The sequence below is a fragment of the Salvelinus sp. IW2-2015 genome, linkage group LG31 (genome assembly GCF_002910315.2).
Source record: "Salvelinus sp. IW2-2015 linkage group LG31, ASM291031v2, whole genome shotgun sequence".
In the NCBI taxonomy this organism is placed as follows: domain Eukaryota; kingdom Metazoa; phylum Chordata; class Actinopteri; order Salmoniformes; family Salmonidae; genus Salvelinus; species Salvelinus sp. IW2-2015.
The window spans coordinates 9,107,054-9,124,669 of NC_036870.1; the positions used below are offsets into that span (position 1 = coordinate 9,107,054).

The 17,616-nt window shown below is 42.3% G+C and overlaps 1 protein-coding gene across 2 annotated transcripts; it reads right to left on the reverse strand.

Moving 5' to 3' along the window:
* Window positions 1–778: 778 nt before the first annotated feature.
* Window positions 779–17,334, reverse strand: LOC111955668 (glycogen synthase kinase-3 beta). Of its 2 annotated transcripts, none has more exons than XM_023975919.2 (10): window positions 16,932–17,334; window positions 12,768–12,955; window positions 7,573–7,656; window positions 7,251–7,361; window positions 6,907–7,037; window positions 5,722–5,926; window positions 5,306–5,401; window positions 4,990–5,176; window positions 4,568–4,639; window positions 779–3,946 (listed from the first exon to the last, which is right to left on the reverse strand). In XM_023975919.2, the coding sequence occupies exons 1-10, from the start codon at window positions 17,104–17,106 to the stop codon at window positions 3,879–3,881; spliced, it is 1,317 nt and encodes a 438-aa protein (XP_023831687.1). In that variant the 5' UTR covers window positions 17,107–17,334; the 3' UTR covers window positions 779–3,878. The 2 variants fall into 2 exon arrangements, with proteins under 2 accessions (XP_023831687.1, XP_023831686.1); XM_023975918.3 differs by having other exon boundaries at window positions 779–3,949; window positions 16,932–17,333.
* Window positions 17,335–17,616: the final 282 nt, after the last annotated feature.

The window sequence follows — 17,616 nt, forward strand, 5'->3', positions numbered from 1 at the left end:
GATCTGAGAACTAACAATCATTAAAATAAAAGCTGAAGTCAGGGAAAATAAACAAAATTGCATTTAGAAGTTATTTTGTCATGGCATGGGGCCCCAATGGATTTCGTTATGTTTGAGACACTCCGATAGCATTGCAGTAAACTAGCTTTCCACCCGCAAATGCTATCAGCCCCTGGCATTAAATGTAAAATTTGCTTTGAAACTGCACATTTTCCTCTCAGCCTGATGGAAAACGGTAAAAATTGTAGGAAATTTGCATTACAACTGCAAATTCTCTCAGCCCCATGGCAAGATGTGTAGAATTGCAGAAAATGTGCTTTAAAACCGCAAAACTATCACTGCGTCTGACAGGAGGACCTCAAAAGAATTTGGTCGGCAACGGCACCATTGGCCACGGCCACCACCTAAGCCCCATTTGGATCCAGAAACGGCCCGGAGACCATATCATACTAATTTGAGTGTCCCAGATTTACGTCCACCCCTTCGAGGTTGCAGCAAGAGTTGGTCCAAGTGGCTGCAGAGCACGATTCCATATAAACACTGTTCCATTGTTGGACCTCTGCACTTGTCGAGTCGTTGACCAAAAACAATGAACTGATAATGAAATGGTACATATGCAGAAATACACTGCCATTGGAGCTGCTGTCTATTAGGAATCAATACTTCTGGATTTGTAGGATATGTTTGTTCTTTTATCAAAAATTACCAAAAGGGTGACATGTGAAAGTGATGTTTCGAACATGTTACTCAGTCTGACACAATAACAACATGGCTCACAGGAGTTTCATCACTTTATTAAATGAGCTCATTTCATACAGACAAAAACAGACAGTTGGGTTCTCTCCCTCCTTCCCAAAAGCACACCAGGTCTCCTGACCAGGAAGATACAATAGAAACAGGATTGGAATGAAAAATTACCGATAACAATTTTACTCACAGAACATTAAAAAGTGACCTCACTTGGTTTGCTATACACAGAACAGGGTACTTCTAGTATAATTGGCTAGTAGCCTGATCCTGCTGAGTTATGAAACCAGCAAACAGGCATGTACWTCAGCACACAGAACAGGAGGGGGTTGATAACTGGTTCGTACTGCAGTCGCTGCATTTTGTCCATGGCTGACATTTTGAAAGCGGCAAAAGTCAGAATTGTCCGTGATGGGCGTAGGCATTGTCAAGGGAGGGAGGCTGGCTGCACCATCCGACCCCGTGTCGCCATCAAGGCCCTCAGGTTTACCCTACACATTCAGCGGGTATTMTTATTTTTTAATATTATGGCTTCTCTGCAGCACAACATGACAATTTCACACAATTTAAATCTCTTACATTGGGCGCCCATTGTAATGAATGGGTACAGGGGCAGTGCATTGGCCAAATGGTTGTCTGGTAAACTCAAACAGCCCACAATCAKATTTCCCTGTCAAAAGGTCAGTACGTAGATGACTTAAGGTAAAAAATAAAATATATAAAAAAGYCCAGGGAAATGTATTCGTTGGAATCGTACCACAGATATAGTCTGATCAAATCTGGATATATCCAACCAAACATTTTCAGTCCAACTTTCCAAACATACCAATGTCGTGGGTTCCAAGTAGAGTACATGTATTCTGGAACATTCTACATAATGCCCACAAAACAGTCGGTGCCTCAACCTCTCCCTACACGAGAACACCAAGTGAGGTAATAAATAAAGCGGCAAGATACAGTACCATCACACGTTACGGGTGCGCACAACCAGAGAGAGACGGAGAGAGAGACATCAACAAACAGGGAGGGAAAATGTGGTCTTTTTGTGTGTGGGGTATTTACATCTTGAAATCAGGGCATTGAAACTAATGTACTTAGACTTTTGAATGGGACTGAAACTGGTCCGTGACGACTTCAACAGGTAACGGAAAATAAAACACTGTAATAAAAACAATGAGGGGAAATTTAAAAAGTTGGTGATATTTACAGGGAGAAAAAAAAACGGAATCCAAACCAATATGCTCCATTTCACYCAAATCAATAGGGATTCCGGGCTAGGAAGAAGATGGCTTCAGAGAGATAAAAGGAGGAAGAATGTGTTCTTTAAATCAACGTCAGAACATATGAGGGTTGTTTCTACAAGTGGGTGGTAGAGGTGGTACAATAATCAGAACACGCTTGTACTAGAACGCTTTCAAGTGGTCAGTACTGAGAACTGATCTAAACCTACAACACTGGCTTTTTAAAACGGTGCAGATCGGATCGGAGTACGATTATTCACATGAACAACAACACATTATCACACACAACAACAAAAAAACTCACCCGCTTCAATTTCTCACTCATTCTCATTCACTCCCACAAGACTGTAGGGCTACTGTGAACTCACTATGGGCCACACTACACCAGTAACAGAGTACGCGTCTTCACACACACACACACGACCTCGACTCCATTTGAGAATGAACAGAACGGAACTGGAATCATGGTCTGTTACCAGTTCCTGGAGTCTGCTACTCCATGTAGGATACATTTATGTCCACATGGCTGAACTCATAGTTGATCATCCCTTTGTCCTCTACAATCTAGATGGGTGTGACACTGACAAAGATTCTTACAAGTGTGCTGACAGCACGGCGTGTATACACTTTTAAAAAAAGAATTTAAAAAAAAGGTCCCTCTTACAAATCAGGAGTTCTGGAGAGTTCATGCTATGAATGCATGAGTGCCAAATTAGCCAGAACCTGATTTTGAAATCAAACATGTAACTTCACCATACAAGATTTTTATGGTATGCCATATATTAAAGCCAATAGGAAGGTGACATTTCACTACCACAGCAGCAGTCTTAACCATCTATAGGACCTTCATTCCTGTATTTGATTTGTCTTCCCATGGACAGTAAAGGGAGGCTCAGTTTCGGACTGTCTGAGAGATGCTGCTACACAGATGTGAGTCCTGGACGTCTCAGTCTTCACACGAACACCACCAGCCTCACCATCTGTCAAACCCTTTTCTTCAGATCCTCAACACACACACACACCGGAAATTTGCTAGCAAGTATGGCTACCAATTATAAACTTGAACCCCCCCTTTTCATGTAAAAGTTCACAGTGCCGTCAAAGCAAATAAAACATTTAAATACATTTACAATTAAAAGAAAAAAAGCAGCTGTCATTTCATATTTTTTWATATAATTTTATAAAAAGTATTAAAACAAACACAGCCTCTTCCTCCCTCCATCTGGCAACCAGAACCATTTTATCCCATTTGTCTATAAATGACTGTTACTGGGAAACACCTCGATTAGCTTCTAGAGACAAACTCCTGTAGACTTTGTGTGTGGTTGTGGCAGAACTCTTCATGAAGTCTTCAGTCAAATAAATACACATTAGAATCAAAAGACAAAAAAAAACTTGATTTTAAAAAAATGTAAAAAATATTATAGAGAGAGGACCTGCCCCACCTACTGAACCTTRGAATGCCACCCTCAATAGCAGGAACATGAGTGTTATAAACAGCCAGAGAGAAAGAGAGAGCTGGGCCAAAGGAGATGCAGCCAGGGAGTGGAATAATACTTAAGGTGTCGTCAGTACATGAGAAAGTGTGTGTGTGTGTGTGAGAGTGTCGAATTCTGCCTATAGTGCTGATCTAGTTTCAATTGAATGTAACAAAACTACCTTGTCAGCTAATGATACCCTCTAACGCTATAAATGGTTTGTTCAATGTATGTACAGTACAAAAAAGGTATGTTTGTAACCAATGGGGAGAAAGAACAAGCAGCGAAGTAGAAAGAAGCAGTATAGTGTGTGTGTGTCTGTGTCTGTGTCTGTGTGTGTGTGTGTGTGTGTGTGTGTGTGTGTGCGCGTGTGTGTGTATGGCAGACAAACAGAGGGTTTTGCAGGGATGTTTCAGGTGCTGTTGTTGAGTGATCCGGGTACTGAGCTGTGCTGAGAGGAGCCATCTAACGCAGAGCCATCTACTGAGGGATAGAGGACAGAGAGGAACAGAGGGATGGAAGTGGTAGAGAAGAGGACAGATAGTGTTAGATATTTTGAATGGGTATAACACATTGATTTTGCTAGTCAAGAATAAAACGGTAAACATATGCAAATACGCAGCTAAATTGTAGTAAGACCTCCACTAAAACGGATCAGAAAACATTTTCTAGATTTCCAGTTAGAGGACCTCCTTAAGACTACAAAACATTTACAATGCACAAAGGTGTGGTTACTAAAACATAAAGAGACAGACATGTGTGGTTCTCAGGCTAGTGCCCCTTTGGCTGGCTGCTGTCTTATACAGAAAGGTTACAATGACCAGAAACATGGACAAAGAATATTTAAAGCAATAATGGAAGAGACATTATTTTTGCCATTTGTAAGAGCAGTCATCTTACTATCCATTTCCCTCATTTCATGTGGATTTAGCCTAGAACTCCACCGAACCTAGAATGTCTGCAAGACAATTACTACTCCATGACACTAGCTGCAGATATGGGAATGAATGATTGACAGCTACTCTATCCACTGTGTGGCACTGAAGTGASATGGGTAGCCAATTACTATGTTTGGAATTGGGGATTGGGGGGGGGTCGTACCAGATGAACTGGTCTGTGCGCGGGCATGAGGAGGAATTAGGGTGGAGTTCAGTTGGGGCTGGATTGACAGCTCTGGAAGGATAGGAGAGAAAAAGAAAGTTGGAAAAAGCATTAGATTTATAAGAAAGTGCTGGTACAAGACTGTGGCAAGGTCATAGTGTTTGAAATGGGGTAAAAGTCTTACAATTTTAAACACCCCAACATATACAACATTACACATGGAAAACAAACAAATATATTCAAAACTTCCTATTGTAGATATCCTAAAAGGACGTGCAGAATATATGCATGGGTCACAAAACAAAGTTGGGGTCAGGTCCATCTCAATTCTTGAATGGGAGTTTCAATTGATTCCCTGAATTTGAATTGAATCAACCCCTTTTGGGTAACAAAAAGGTCAGGGGTCAACATGGTGTACAGACCGGTGGTGCTGAAGTTGAAGAGCAGGGGCAGCTGTCGGCCGCTAGGCAGCCGGGCGTTGGGCTGGCGCAGCTCGTCGAAGAAGGCGTGAGCGCAGGCCTCCAGGGGCGAAAAGCGGGTGACCGGGGTGTACTCCAGCAGGCGCGAGCACAGGGCGACGGCCTCCGGAGGGGAGCGCGGCTTAAACACCTGCGAGAGGAGGTACAAGTACACACAGCATGAAACAGTTCCAGGAAAAAATAAAGACATTACTTGAAAGACAAAAACATAACCAGGTTGACATAACTATTTATTTATTTAAATAAATAAACCATTTACCTTTGTCCAGGGATGTGCTTTGATTTGGGGGAATTTGAACTCTGTGTAGTTGGGGTTCATTTCTCGGATCTGTTCCCGTGTCGGAGTTCCCAAAACCTGAGTGGCAGACATACAAGTACACAGTTAGTAGCGTACAATAGTTGTCATTTTGAATCTCTCCACGTCACTGATTATTAGAAACTGGGTGGTTCGAGCCCTGAATGCTGGTTGGCTGACAGCCGTGGGGCTGTTCTTAAACACGATGCAACGCGTGCCTTATTGCTTAATTAGATCACTGATTATTACTCCCCTAGCTTTCCCCCACCACTTCTCATAAGTCAAATGTCCTCCTAACGTTGGTATGCAATCAGAATGGCAGGCATTTTGTCCCTGCAGTGTAAACCACACACAAACCCATATTCCTCCTATTTACTCACCTTGATGATCTCCACTAGCTGGTCCACTCCGCTGTCCCCGGGGAAGATGGGCTGTCCCAGTAGCAGTTCGGCCAGCACGCAGCCCGCCGACCAGATGTCGATGTTGGCCGTGTAGTCGGTGGCGCCGAAGATGAGCTCTGGGGCGCGGTAGTACCGCGAGCAGATGTACGACACATTGGGCTCCCCACGAATCAGCTGCTTCGCGCTGAAGGTAGGGTAAACCGCAGAGGTTGAAGGTTAGACTAATACAGCCTTCTAAGCTAAGTCTAGGTTAGGCTAATACCAAAGATTTTTTATAACTAACCCAAGATAGAACAGAGCCTGTCGTTTCCAATGGGAGCAAATTAATCATAGTGGGAAGAACAAGCAAGGAGGTGGGCAGAGCCAAGCACGAGCTAGTGAGATCCTATTGGTGCGATCTAGCATTTATTAGCATATTTGCATAAGGGAACACCTACTCTGTGAAGTGCGCGTGTGCAATAACTCAATTCGTCCTAAACACCACCATTTCTTTTTTAGGAAGTCTTCTAAGCCGAGTCTAGGTTATTCTAATACAGTCGTGTTACAATACTTCCATCTCTACCCACTGCAACAGTTGTCACTGGTAAGATAAGCAGTAGATGCTCAGCAGTAGAGGCTAATAGTGAGCCCTGCAGGTCTAACCACGTGGTACAGGATTATACCCGACTCTGGTGTCTCCATGAGACCACCTGACCCGTTGACATTTAGTGGAAACTGTTATATAGTGCTTGATAAACCCAATGAATGAGGGGTGGGGCTCACATGTCTCAGTGTAAATTATTTTTTCATGCTGAAGTAAATATAAATATTTATACTTATTGATTTACAATTAAGACAGTCACAGTATACTTCCTATTGAAAGCAGCCCTGTGTCTGCACGGTAACAGCAATGGATGTATTATGGGCAAAATATACAATGAAAAGGGTGTGAGTAGGAGATTGTAACTAAGGATACAACTGGATCAGTGTTACAACCCCATTCAAGGGAGGGCATAGATCCATTTTACATTGTGTCTGGTTGAGCCCATTTATTCAACACATTCAGTCAGGACACATATGACCCAGGTTTACTTCAATATTTTGGTACCAGTCATTCATATCGGTTCAATAGTATATAAAACACTGTCTATGTGGAGGGAAATGGGAAATACCTGACCAGCTTACCTCCCAAAGTCACAGAGCTTTAGGATGGCAGTTTCAGGGTCCACRAGCAGGTTCTGGGGTTTGATGTCTCGATGGCAGACACCCTGGGAATGGATATAGGCCAGGCTGCGAAAAAGCTGGTACATGTACACCTGAGACGACACAAAATGGCCGACGTAGACCAATTAGAACCATACACAAACCAATAAGGTGGGTTATTTTGTGTCAATGCCAAGCCTGTTTGGGAGAGTAAAAAAAAGTATAGTTCATAGTTGAATGACTTATACTAGACAATCAAAGTCTAATGAAAAGACATTGAGGCAAGCAAAAGTTGGGACAATGAAAGAGAAAGGGAGTTGACATACCTTGACATAAATGATAGGAATGATGCTTTTGGCCTTGTTGAAATGCCGGGCCACCCTGTACACGGTCTCTGGGACAAAGTCCAGCACCAGGTTGAGATACACCTCATCCTTCTGTATAGGGGGAAGATAACTGACAAATCACTATACGCCAAATGACTGCACCAGCCATAACTCGATATATACTCAAATTATTCATGCGTTTTGAAAATCCCAACTTTGTAGTGGGAAGAATGACTCATATGAAGAGGAAACAGACCCTTCAGGCCCTCCGCATTTTCATTTCTGCTTTAAGGTGTGCCAAAAACAACGGACGGCAACCTACCTTTTCACCACTAGAGTAGAAGAAGAAGCGTAGCCTCACGATATTGCAGTGGTCCAACTTTCGCATGATCTGTAGCTCTCGGTTCTGCATAGGAAAGGTATTAAACAAAAGAACAGTTCTGGAATTGAACAGTGGGAAATGTCAAGGGTTTCTAATTGCCCTGTAAGTGAATTGATCTTTACAATGCGTGGGATATGTGTTTGTTCAGTAAGGTAAAGACAAAGTGTCCATTTCGGTCACAGAAAAACGTAGGCTATAAATACAAATATTGTATTTGTGTGGAAATGTTTCTTCTAAAATTACAAAGGTGTGTCCTGTATTCAGAAAAAAAGGTAGCCTACGAGACCAATCCAAAAATGGATGTTGATCATGACGTAAAGGATAAGACAATTTAGTGTTGCAATGATACAGTATCACGATACTACATTTTCTATGGCAAAACCCCCCAAAGCAGACTCAGAGTTATGGTCTGTTAAAAACATTTACATTTACATTTAAGTCATTTAGCAGACGCTCTTATCCAGAGCGACTTACAAATTTTATATACTGTACCAGTCAAAAGTTTGGACACCTTCTCATTCAAAGGGTTTTCTTTATTTTTGTACTATTTTCTACATTGTAGAATAATAGCGAAGACATCAAAACTATGAAATAACACATATGGAATCATGTAGTAACCAAAATAATTAATTAAAAAGTGTTAAACAAATCTAAATATATTTGAGATTCTTCAAAGATTCTTCAAAACCCTTTGCCTTGACGACAGCTTTGCACACTTTTGGCATTCTCTCAACCAGCTTCACATGGAACACTTTTCCAACAGTCTTGAAGGAGTTCCCACATATACTGAGCACTTGTTGACTGCTTTTCCTTCACTCTGCGGTCCAACTCATCCCAAACCATCTCAATTGGGTTGAGGTCGGGTGATTGTGGAGGCCAGGTTATCTGATGCAGCACTCCATCACTCTCCTTCTTGGTCAAATAGCCCTTCCACAGCCTGGAGGTGTGTTTTGGGTCATTGTCCTGTTGAAAAACAAATGATAGTGGGACTAAGGGCAAACCAGATGGGATGGCGTATTGCTGCAGAATACTGTGGTAGTCATGTTGGTTAAGTGTGCCTTGAATTCTAAATAAATCTCTGACAGTGTCACCAGCAAAGCACCCCCACACTTCCTCCTCGCTTCACGATGAGAACCACACATGCGGAGATCATCCGTTCACCTACTCTGCGTCTCACAAAGACACGGTGGTTGGAACCAAAAATCTCAAATTTGGACTCATCAGACCAAAGGACAGATTTCCACCAGTCTAATGTCCATTGCTCGTGTTTCTTGGCACAAGCAAGTCTCTTCTTATTGGTGTCCTTTAGTAGTGGTTTCTTTGCAGCAATTCAACCATGAAGGCCTGATTCACYCAGTCTCCTCTGAACAGTTGATGTTGAGATGTGTCTGTTACTTGAACTCTGAAGCATTTATTTGGGCTGCAATTTCGGAGGCTGGTAATTTTAATGAACTTATCCTCTGCAGCAGAGGTAACTCTGGGTCTTTCCTGTGGCAGTCCTCATAAGAGCCAGTTTCATCATAGCACTTGATGGTTTTTGCGACTGCACTTGAAGAAACTTTTTTTAAATTCTCGAAATGTTCTACATTGACTGACCTTCATGTCTTAAAGTAATGATAGACTGTCGTTTCTCTTTGCTTATTTGAGCTGTTCTTATCATAATAGGGCTATCTTCTGTGTACCACCCCTACAACTGATTGGCTCAAACGCGTTAAGGAAAGAAATTCCAGAAATTAACTTTTAACAAGGCACATCTGTTAATTGAAACGCATTTCAGGTGACTACCTCATGAAGCTGGTTGAGAGAATGCCAAGTGTGTGCAAAGCTGTCAAGGCAAAGGGTGGCTACTTTGAAGAATCAAACATATATCGGGCGGCAGGGTAGCCTAGTGGTTAGAGCGTTGGACTAGTAACCAAAAGACTAGTAACCCGAGCTGACAAGGTACAAGTCGTTCTGCCCCTGAACACCCACTGTTCCTAGGCCGTCATTGAAAATAAGAATTTGTTGTTAACTGACTTGCCTAGTTAAATAAATGTAAAATATATTTTGATTTGTTTAACACTTTTGGTTACTACATGATTCTATGTGTTATTTCATAGTTTTGATGRCTTCACTATTATTCTACAATGTAGAAAATAGTACAAATAAAGAAAAACCCTTGAATGAGTAGGTGTGTCCAAACTTCTGATATATACACACTGACCAAAAATATAAAACACAACATGTAAAAAGTGTTGGGCCAATGTTTCAGGAGCTGAAATAAAATATCCTAGAAATGTTCCAAACGTACAAAAAAAAAATACTCTACATGTTGGTAAACAAAATTTGTTTATCCCTATAGTGAGCATTTCTCCTTCACCAAGACATACAGGTGTGCCATATCAAGAAACGGATGAAACAGCATGATCATGATGTTGTCACGACACAATGCCACAGATGTCACAAGTTGAGGGAGCGAGCAATTGGCATGCTGACTGCATTTATGTCCACTAGAGCTGCTGCCAAAGAATGTAATGTTAATTTCTCTATCATAAGCTGCCTCCAACATCGTTCTAGAGAATTTCGCAGACCACGTGTATGACGTCGTGTGGGCGAGCGGTTTGCTGATGTCATCGTTGTAAACAGAGTGCCCCGTGGTYGCGGTGTAGTTATGGCATGGGCAGGCATATGCTACGGACAACGAACATGATTGCATTTTAATGATGGCAATTTGAATGCACAGAGATACCGTGACGAGATCCTGAGGCCCATTGTKGTGCCCATGTTTCAGCATGATAATGCASGGCCCCATGTCMCAAGGATCTGTACACAATTCCTGGACGCTGTAAATGTCCCGGTTACCAATCTATTGCATCTTGCCTATGRCGCTCGGTCATCCATATATTTATATGTACTGTTAGGTTCTAATTTTCAGACAACAAAATAAACTCTACAGACACTATAGAAGCTTAACCAAGTTTATTCTTCCCAGAGGTCCAATACAGCTGCATTCAAACAAAAACATGGTTTCACCTGTGATGGTATGCAAAACCCACTTTGATAAAGAGGAGACTCCACCCACTAAACATTGCATCATTATTGCTAGGCAGGGAGCTGAGTGATCTGGGCCTTAAAACAGCTGTGTGTATTAGGTAGTTGTTGTGGAATTGTTAGATTACTTGCTAGATATTACTGCACTGTTGGAACTAGAAGCACAAGCATTTCGCTACACTCACATGTACATCTGCTAACCATGTGTATGTGATCAATAACATTTGATTTGAGTTCTTCCATGGCCTGCATACTCACCAGACATGTCAGCCATTGAGCATGTTCGGGATGCTCTGGATCYACAGCGTGTTTCAGTTCCCGCCAATATCCAGCAACTTCGCACAACCATTGAAGAAGAGTGYGACAACATTCCACAGGCCWCAATCCAKAACCTGATCAACTCTATGCGAAGGAGATGTGTCGTGCTGCACGAGGCAAATGGCGGTCACACCAGARACTGACAGYTTTTTTGATCCACGCCCCTACCGTTTTTGTTATCTGTGACCAATAGATGCCTATCTGTATTCCCAGTCATGTGAAATCCATAGATCATTATATTTTTGTTCAGTACATTCGGAAAGTATTCAGAACCTTTCACTTTCCACATTGTTARGTTACAGCCTTATTCTAAAATGGATTAAATTGTTATTTTCCCCTCAATCTACACACAAAACCCCATAATGACAAAGCGAAAACAGGTTTTTACTCAGTACTTTGTTGAAGCACCTTTGGGTATGACGCTACAAGCTTGACACACTGGTATTTGGGGAGTTTCTCCAATTCTTCTCTGCAGATCCTCTCAAGCTCTGTCAGGTTGGATGGGGAGCGTCGCTGCACAGCTATTTTCAGGTCTCTAGAGATGTTCGATGGGGTTCAAGTCCYGGCTSTGGRTGGGCCACTCAAGGACATTCAGAGACTTGTCCCGAAGCCACGCCTGCGTTGTCTTGGCTGTATGTTTAGGGTTGTTGTCCTGTTGGAAGSCGAACCTTCGCCSCAGTCAGACCCTGAACGCTCTGGAGCAGGTTTTCATCAAGGATCTCTCCYTACTTTGCTCAGTTCATCTCGATCCTGACTCGTCTCCTAGTTCCTGCCGCTCAAAAAYAKKKKCACAGTATGATGCTGCCACCACCATGCTTCACCGTTGGGATGGTGCCAGGTTTCCTCCAGACGTGACGCTTGGCATTCAGGTCAAAGAGTTCAATCAGACCAGAGAATCTTGTTTCTCATTGTCTGAGAGTCCTTTAGGTGCCTTTTGGCAAACTCCAAGCGGGCTATCATGTGCCTTTTACTGAGGAATAGCTTCCCTGGCCACTCTACCATAAAAMGCCTGATTGGTGGAGTGTTGCAGACATGGTTGTCCTTCTGGAAGGTTCCCCCATCTCCACAGAGGAACTTTGGAGCTCTATCAGAGCGATCATTGGGTTCTTGGTCACCTCTCTGACCAAGGCCCTTCTCCCCCGATTGCTCAGTTTGGCCGGGCGGCCAGCCAGCTCTAGGAAGACTCTTGGTGGTTCCAAACTTCTTCCAGAATGATGGAGACGATGAGGCCACTGTGTTCTTGGGGCCCTTCAATGCTCGATAAAATCCTGCCTCGGAACTCTACYGATAAATTGTTCGACATCATGGCTTTTTGCTCTGACATGCATTGTCAACTGTGGGACCTTATATAGACAGGTGTGTGCCTTTCCAAATCTTGTCCAATCAATTMAATTTATGACAGGTGGATTCCAATCAAGTTGTAGAAACATCTCAAGCATGATCAATGGAAACAGGACACACCTGAGCTCAATTTCAAGTCTCATAGCAAATGGTCTGAATACTTATGTAAATAAGGTATTTCTGTTTTTATTTTTTTTAATGTATTCTTAAAACCAGTTTTCATTTGTCATTATGGGGTATTGTGTGTAAATGGAAGAGAAAAATAAATAATTACTTTTATCTTTTTTATTTTTTAAATAAGGCTGTAACATAACAAAATGTGGAAATTCAGGTGTATGAATACTTTCCAAATGAACAATAAATTAAGTGCTACAGATTTGAAAATAAACAAATGTGACTCTGGGTGACAACAAGGCTGTATTTCTCCAAGAGACTGGCCGCCATACCTTGAACCTCTTATCCTGCAGCACCTTCTTTATGGCCACCATCTCCTGGCTGTCMATGAGGCGTGCCTGGTACACCACACCGAAAGAGCCATTCCCGATCACCTTGATGTCCGTGTAGGACACCTCCTGTGGGCGGTCGGGACCCTGCCCAGATGTGGCCACCACCGTAGTCACCTTCCCACTGTCCCCTGGGAAACAAGGACACAAGTCGTGTCAAAAAAATTGTCCTCTTTTCAGATTTGAAATAGAGGAGATTAATTGGGTTTTGTTCAGTACGTACGAAACTGATGAAAACAGACCAAAACGGGGGTGTAGGCTTATTATCTGAACTCTAAGAAAAGCTGTTTTGCTACGGTGTGACATAATGAACATGACCATATATGGTCCATTTCTACAGTTATTAGGAATGTAGGCTTAATGTGGGTCACATTAGTGACCTATTCTAACACTGTGACGTYAACAAGGGCTCAAGTGTATTGAKATTTTTGGCCTGGGCTGTGAAGTGGTTAACATCACCGCTCGTGACGGTATGGGTCGGAATGCTCTACCCACGGCTACTTTCTCACATACCCTCACTGACTTCCTTACTTCTAAACGCCCTGTCGCTTCAATAAAATGTCTGAAAATGTCCTACGCTTAAAAAAATAAATAGCTGAGGCTTATGGCATTGACAGCATTTAGGTCAAATGATAACAGGCCTTTACATAGCCAAAACAGGCAGCAGGCAGAGTAAGCAATTGCTCAGCATAGAAAATAGGTCTACAGGATCATGTTAAGTAAGGATTAAACGTTTTAAAAGTGGGTGAAATACTATCTAGACTTGTTTCAATACATTGTTATTTGCCGTTGCAAAATGAGTTACTGAATGTCCTACTGAACTCAACCCAGGGCTCGTGTTATTAACTACCTCGTGTTTGTGTAACCACTAGAGTAGCCGCCTGCCTTGTTGGAGGATGAACAGGGCTATTTTGTGCTCCTTTGAACATCATTTGACCTAAGGAACACAAGACTTGCGATCCTCCAATAGGCCCATCATCGATCTCATCTAATACAATTGGAACTCAAAACAACAGTTACCTCCAGGCCACCTCAAACAACTGTGTGTTTGGTGGCCTGGGTCAGAGAGTTCTAAGGCAGGCCTACTTCATGTGAGATTCATTCCCTGTATGAGGACAGGACAGGGCCAGTTGGCTGGTTGAACTGGAGACCTTAGCACTTTGCACGGAYAATGACCCTGCTCTAACTCTGCTCAGATCACACAGCCTCCAACAAACAAATGATTGTGCACACACACACACATCACCATGGTGATGACATAATACACAGTGTGCTCCTGCAGAATGACATGTGAGGGTGTGGAATTGATACACCTGGACATGCAGAAATAGAGGGCGTTGTTGTTTTTAAAGAATTGGTTGAATTTATGGACCTGCGAACTTGTGCCATAAATACCAGAGATCTGAGACAAAATTCGACTTTGATTAAATTAACCTAACGCAATCAACGGCTAGACCAGTAGCCTATATTCTTGCTAGTGTCAAATCCAAACCACAGAAATCTTAATGACTTGTCCCACATGAAGCATTGAAAAACCTTGACAAAAAAGGAGACCTGTCATCATTTGGAACGCCACTTTGCCATTTCAAAAGCATCAGCAAGTCCTGTTGTCCACATCTTTGCTTAGTGTTTCCCCAAGATTGACTTATACCATGAGGTTTGAGCTCCAACTTTCATCATCACATATAATACGATGTGGCTGCAGATCAGACTTGTCCCAGAACTTGTTTCCTCCGGATTAAAGATCCCAAAGCTTCTGCGCATGTGTTTATTCTCTACTTTACGCACAGTCTCTGCTCTATCCGTAGAGAACAGGCTACTTTGGCAAATGGTGGTCATTTAATAAAAGATGGATAAAAGCAGAATCAATGTCTGCAAGATCACATAATGATAGTATTCTACCTAACAGAACCGAATATAATAGCATAGTATTACATTACTGTAAGACAGGCAAAATTCGCTCACTGTACATCACTCAAAACAACACTGTAGGCTACTGCGAAAATAACACTATAACTCAGGTGAGATCTAAACGCATACGGACGATTCACCAGTAAAACCTGAAGAATTATCATTCACCATATTGACAGTGAGAAATATGAAGGGGACCCCAAATCTGTGCAGTAAAGACACACGTGCAGAACGTGATCTGCACATACGCTGAAGCTTCGAGACCTTTAGGTCAGGGGGAAGGAGGTCTGGGAAAAGTCAGATCCACAYCCAACAAAATGTACTCTGCACGACAAACGTTGATCATCATGGTGGATAAAGCCATCCAATTCCAATGTGCACTACAAGGCGCAAAGTGGAAACACGCTCGAAGAAAAAAAGCATGTGCAAAGGAAGCTTGGAAGTTGTTGATGTACTATGTAAGCAAGTATTTCAGCTTGTCATCTTTCTTCTGTATATCTACTAGCCTACTTCTTGGAGAATTACTAGCTCATAATATATTATACAGCTGGCTAGTAGTTACATGTTTCACCACTTTTTATCAAATTCTGTATCACCTGTTAACAGTCAGTGTATAACTASAGATATCTTTCTAGGCTGGTTACTTATCTGGGCTACTGGATAGATACGTATCCACTATCGACCTAATTTGAACAATAGGTAAGGGTGTGCTTAACATGAATCTGTGTTGGGAAGCACAAAGCTAGTTTTCTGGCTAGCTTAGTTGTCAACCGTTATGAACAAACAATTAAGTTAGGCTACCTTGCCTATGCCTACCAAGTCTGTGACAGTTAACGTTAGCCTGTCGTTTGTAGTGTCACGTAGCTAGCTCGTTAGGTAAAGAGAATTGTRTGAACTAGCTGGCTAGTTATCACTGACTCGTTTGCTTGTTATAGCATAAAAAGTATGTACCTATCGTTAGCTAGCTAGCTACTGTAGCTAGGTTAGCTAACTAGATTGAATCTCCTTGTAAACTAGTTAGCGTTACCACCTAGCCATCTAAAACCCATCTTAGATGCTAGTTATCCATCTGCTATAGCTGCTGATTACAAGTTAGTCAACTTGACTAGCTAGTTACAGTATGGTACCGCGAGGTCATTAATTAGCTAGCATGCTAATATACACTGAACAAAAATATAAACGCAACATGTAAAGTGTTGGTTCCATCTTTCATGAGCTGAAATAAAAGATCCCAGAAATGTTTCATACACACATTCTCAAATGTTGTGCACAACATGTGTTTACATCCCTGTTAGTGAGCATTTCTCCTTTCACCTGACCGGTGTGGCATATCATGAACCTGATTAAACAGCATGATCAGTACACAGGTGCACCTTGTGCTGGGGACAATAAAAGGCCAATGTACAGTTGTCTAAAGTTGAGAGAGCGTGCAATTGACATGCTGACATGTCAACCAGAGACGTTGCCTGATAATCGATCTACTATAAGCAGCCTACAACTTCGTTTTAGAGAACTCGACAGTATGTCCAACTAGCCTCACATCCGCAGACCACGTGTATGGCGTCGTATGGGCAAGCAGTTTGCTTATGTCAATGTTGTGAACAGAGTGCCCCAWGGTGGTGGTGGGGTTATGGTATGAGCAGGRATAAGCTACGGACAACGAACACAATTACATGTTATCGATGGCAATTTGAATGCACAGAAATACCGAGATCCTGAGGCCCATTTTTTWWWAYYMYTCTGTGACCAACAGATGCWTATCTATATTCCCAGTCATGTGAAATCCATAGATTAGGGCCTATTGAATTTGTCAATTGACTGATTTCTTCAATCATATGAACTGCAYCTCAGTAAAATCTTTGAAATTGTTACATTKATATTTGTGTTTAGTATAACTAATCTAGACCTAGCAAGCTAGCTAGCTAACGCGAACTACTTGGTTTTTGGCGTGGGTTAGCAAGTTACAGTAACTAGTTTGCTAACTGACAACTCAACCGTTCAGACAACGACAGTTAATCAAGGCAGTTAACTAGCTAACTCGTTTTTTCAAACTAACGTTACAACAACAATGTTCGCCGTGGCAATCGTGCAAAATTTACCACATTCGCTACAACATTGGACACTGAACTGTAYCTACAATGTGTGTCTTTTAATCATCCAAGGCAATATTTTTCAGAAAACACATAATAAACTTACTGGCCAGCTTTAAATTTGAGCATCCAGACGAACTGCTCCCCGAGGCCTGCTGGACCCCGGTCTTTCCTGTGCTGCTCCCCACCGCAGCGGCTGATCCGGTGGATGCTGTAGCGGCTCCGGGATTACCTTGTGGCTCAGCAAACGAGCTAGTTCTGGGCCGCCCGCTGCCGCTCATATCTCTGTGCAAGGGTAGCGGGCGGGGGGCTAGGGATTCACACCAAGTGAGTTTAAATGTTGCCTCTTTTGACTGCAAATACAATAATCGTTGTAAAACAGACAGAATTGTCACCGTTCSGATGAGTTCTCCCTTGCACTGRCTGTCTGAGCTCGTAGACAGTAGAAACTGACAGATTGCATTTTCTCCTGGGAAATGAAGTTCGATTTGGRTGCTGCTCACGACTGTTCCATTGTCTTTGAAAATACCTATAGAACTACACTGCTAAAATAATAGTGTTGAGTTTCACCAGAGGTGGCGCTTCCGTCTGGGATTTCTTGATTTCTACCGTGACTGTAAAAAMAATGTATACACGAAAGGGAGTACAGACATGAAAACTACAAATCCCATTATGTTTTAGATAAGAGGAGAGTAACAGTAAGAATTTCACATAAAAATAAGGGTCATTGCTTTCCGGCATCCCGACCCTAAACCCTACCCTAACCTTAACCCTTACCTAACTGTAACCAT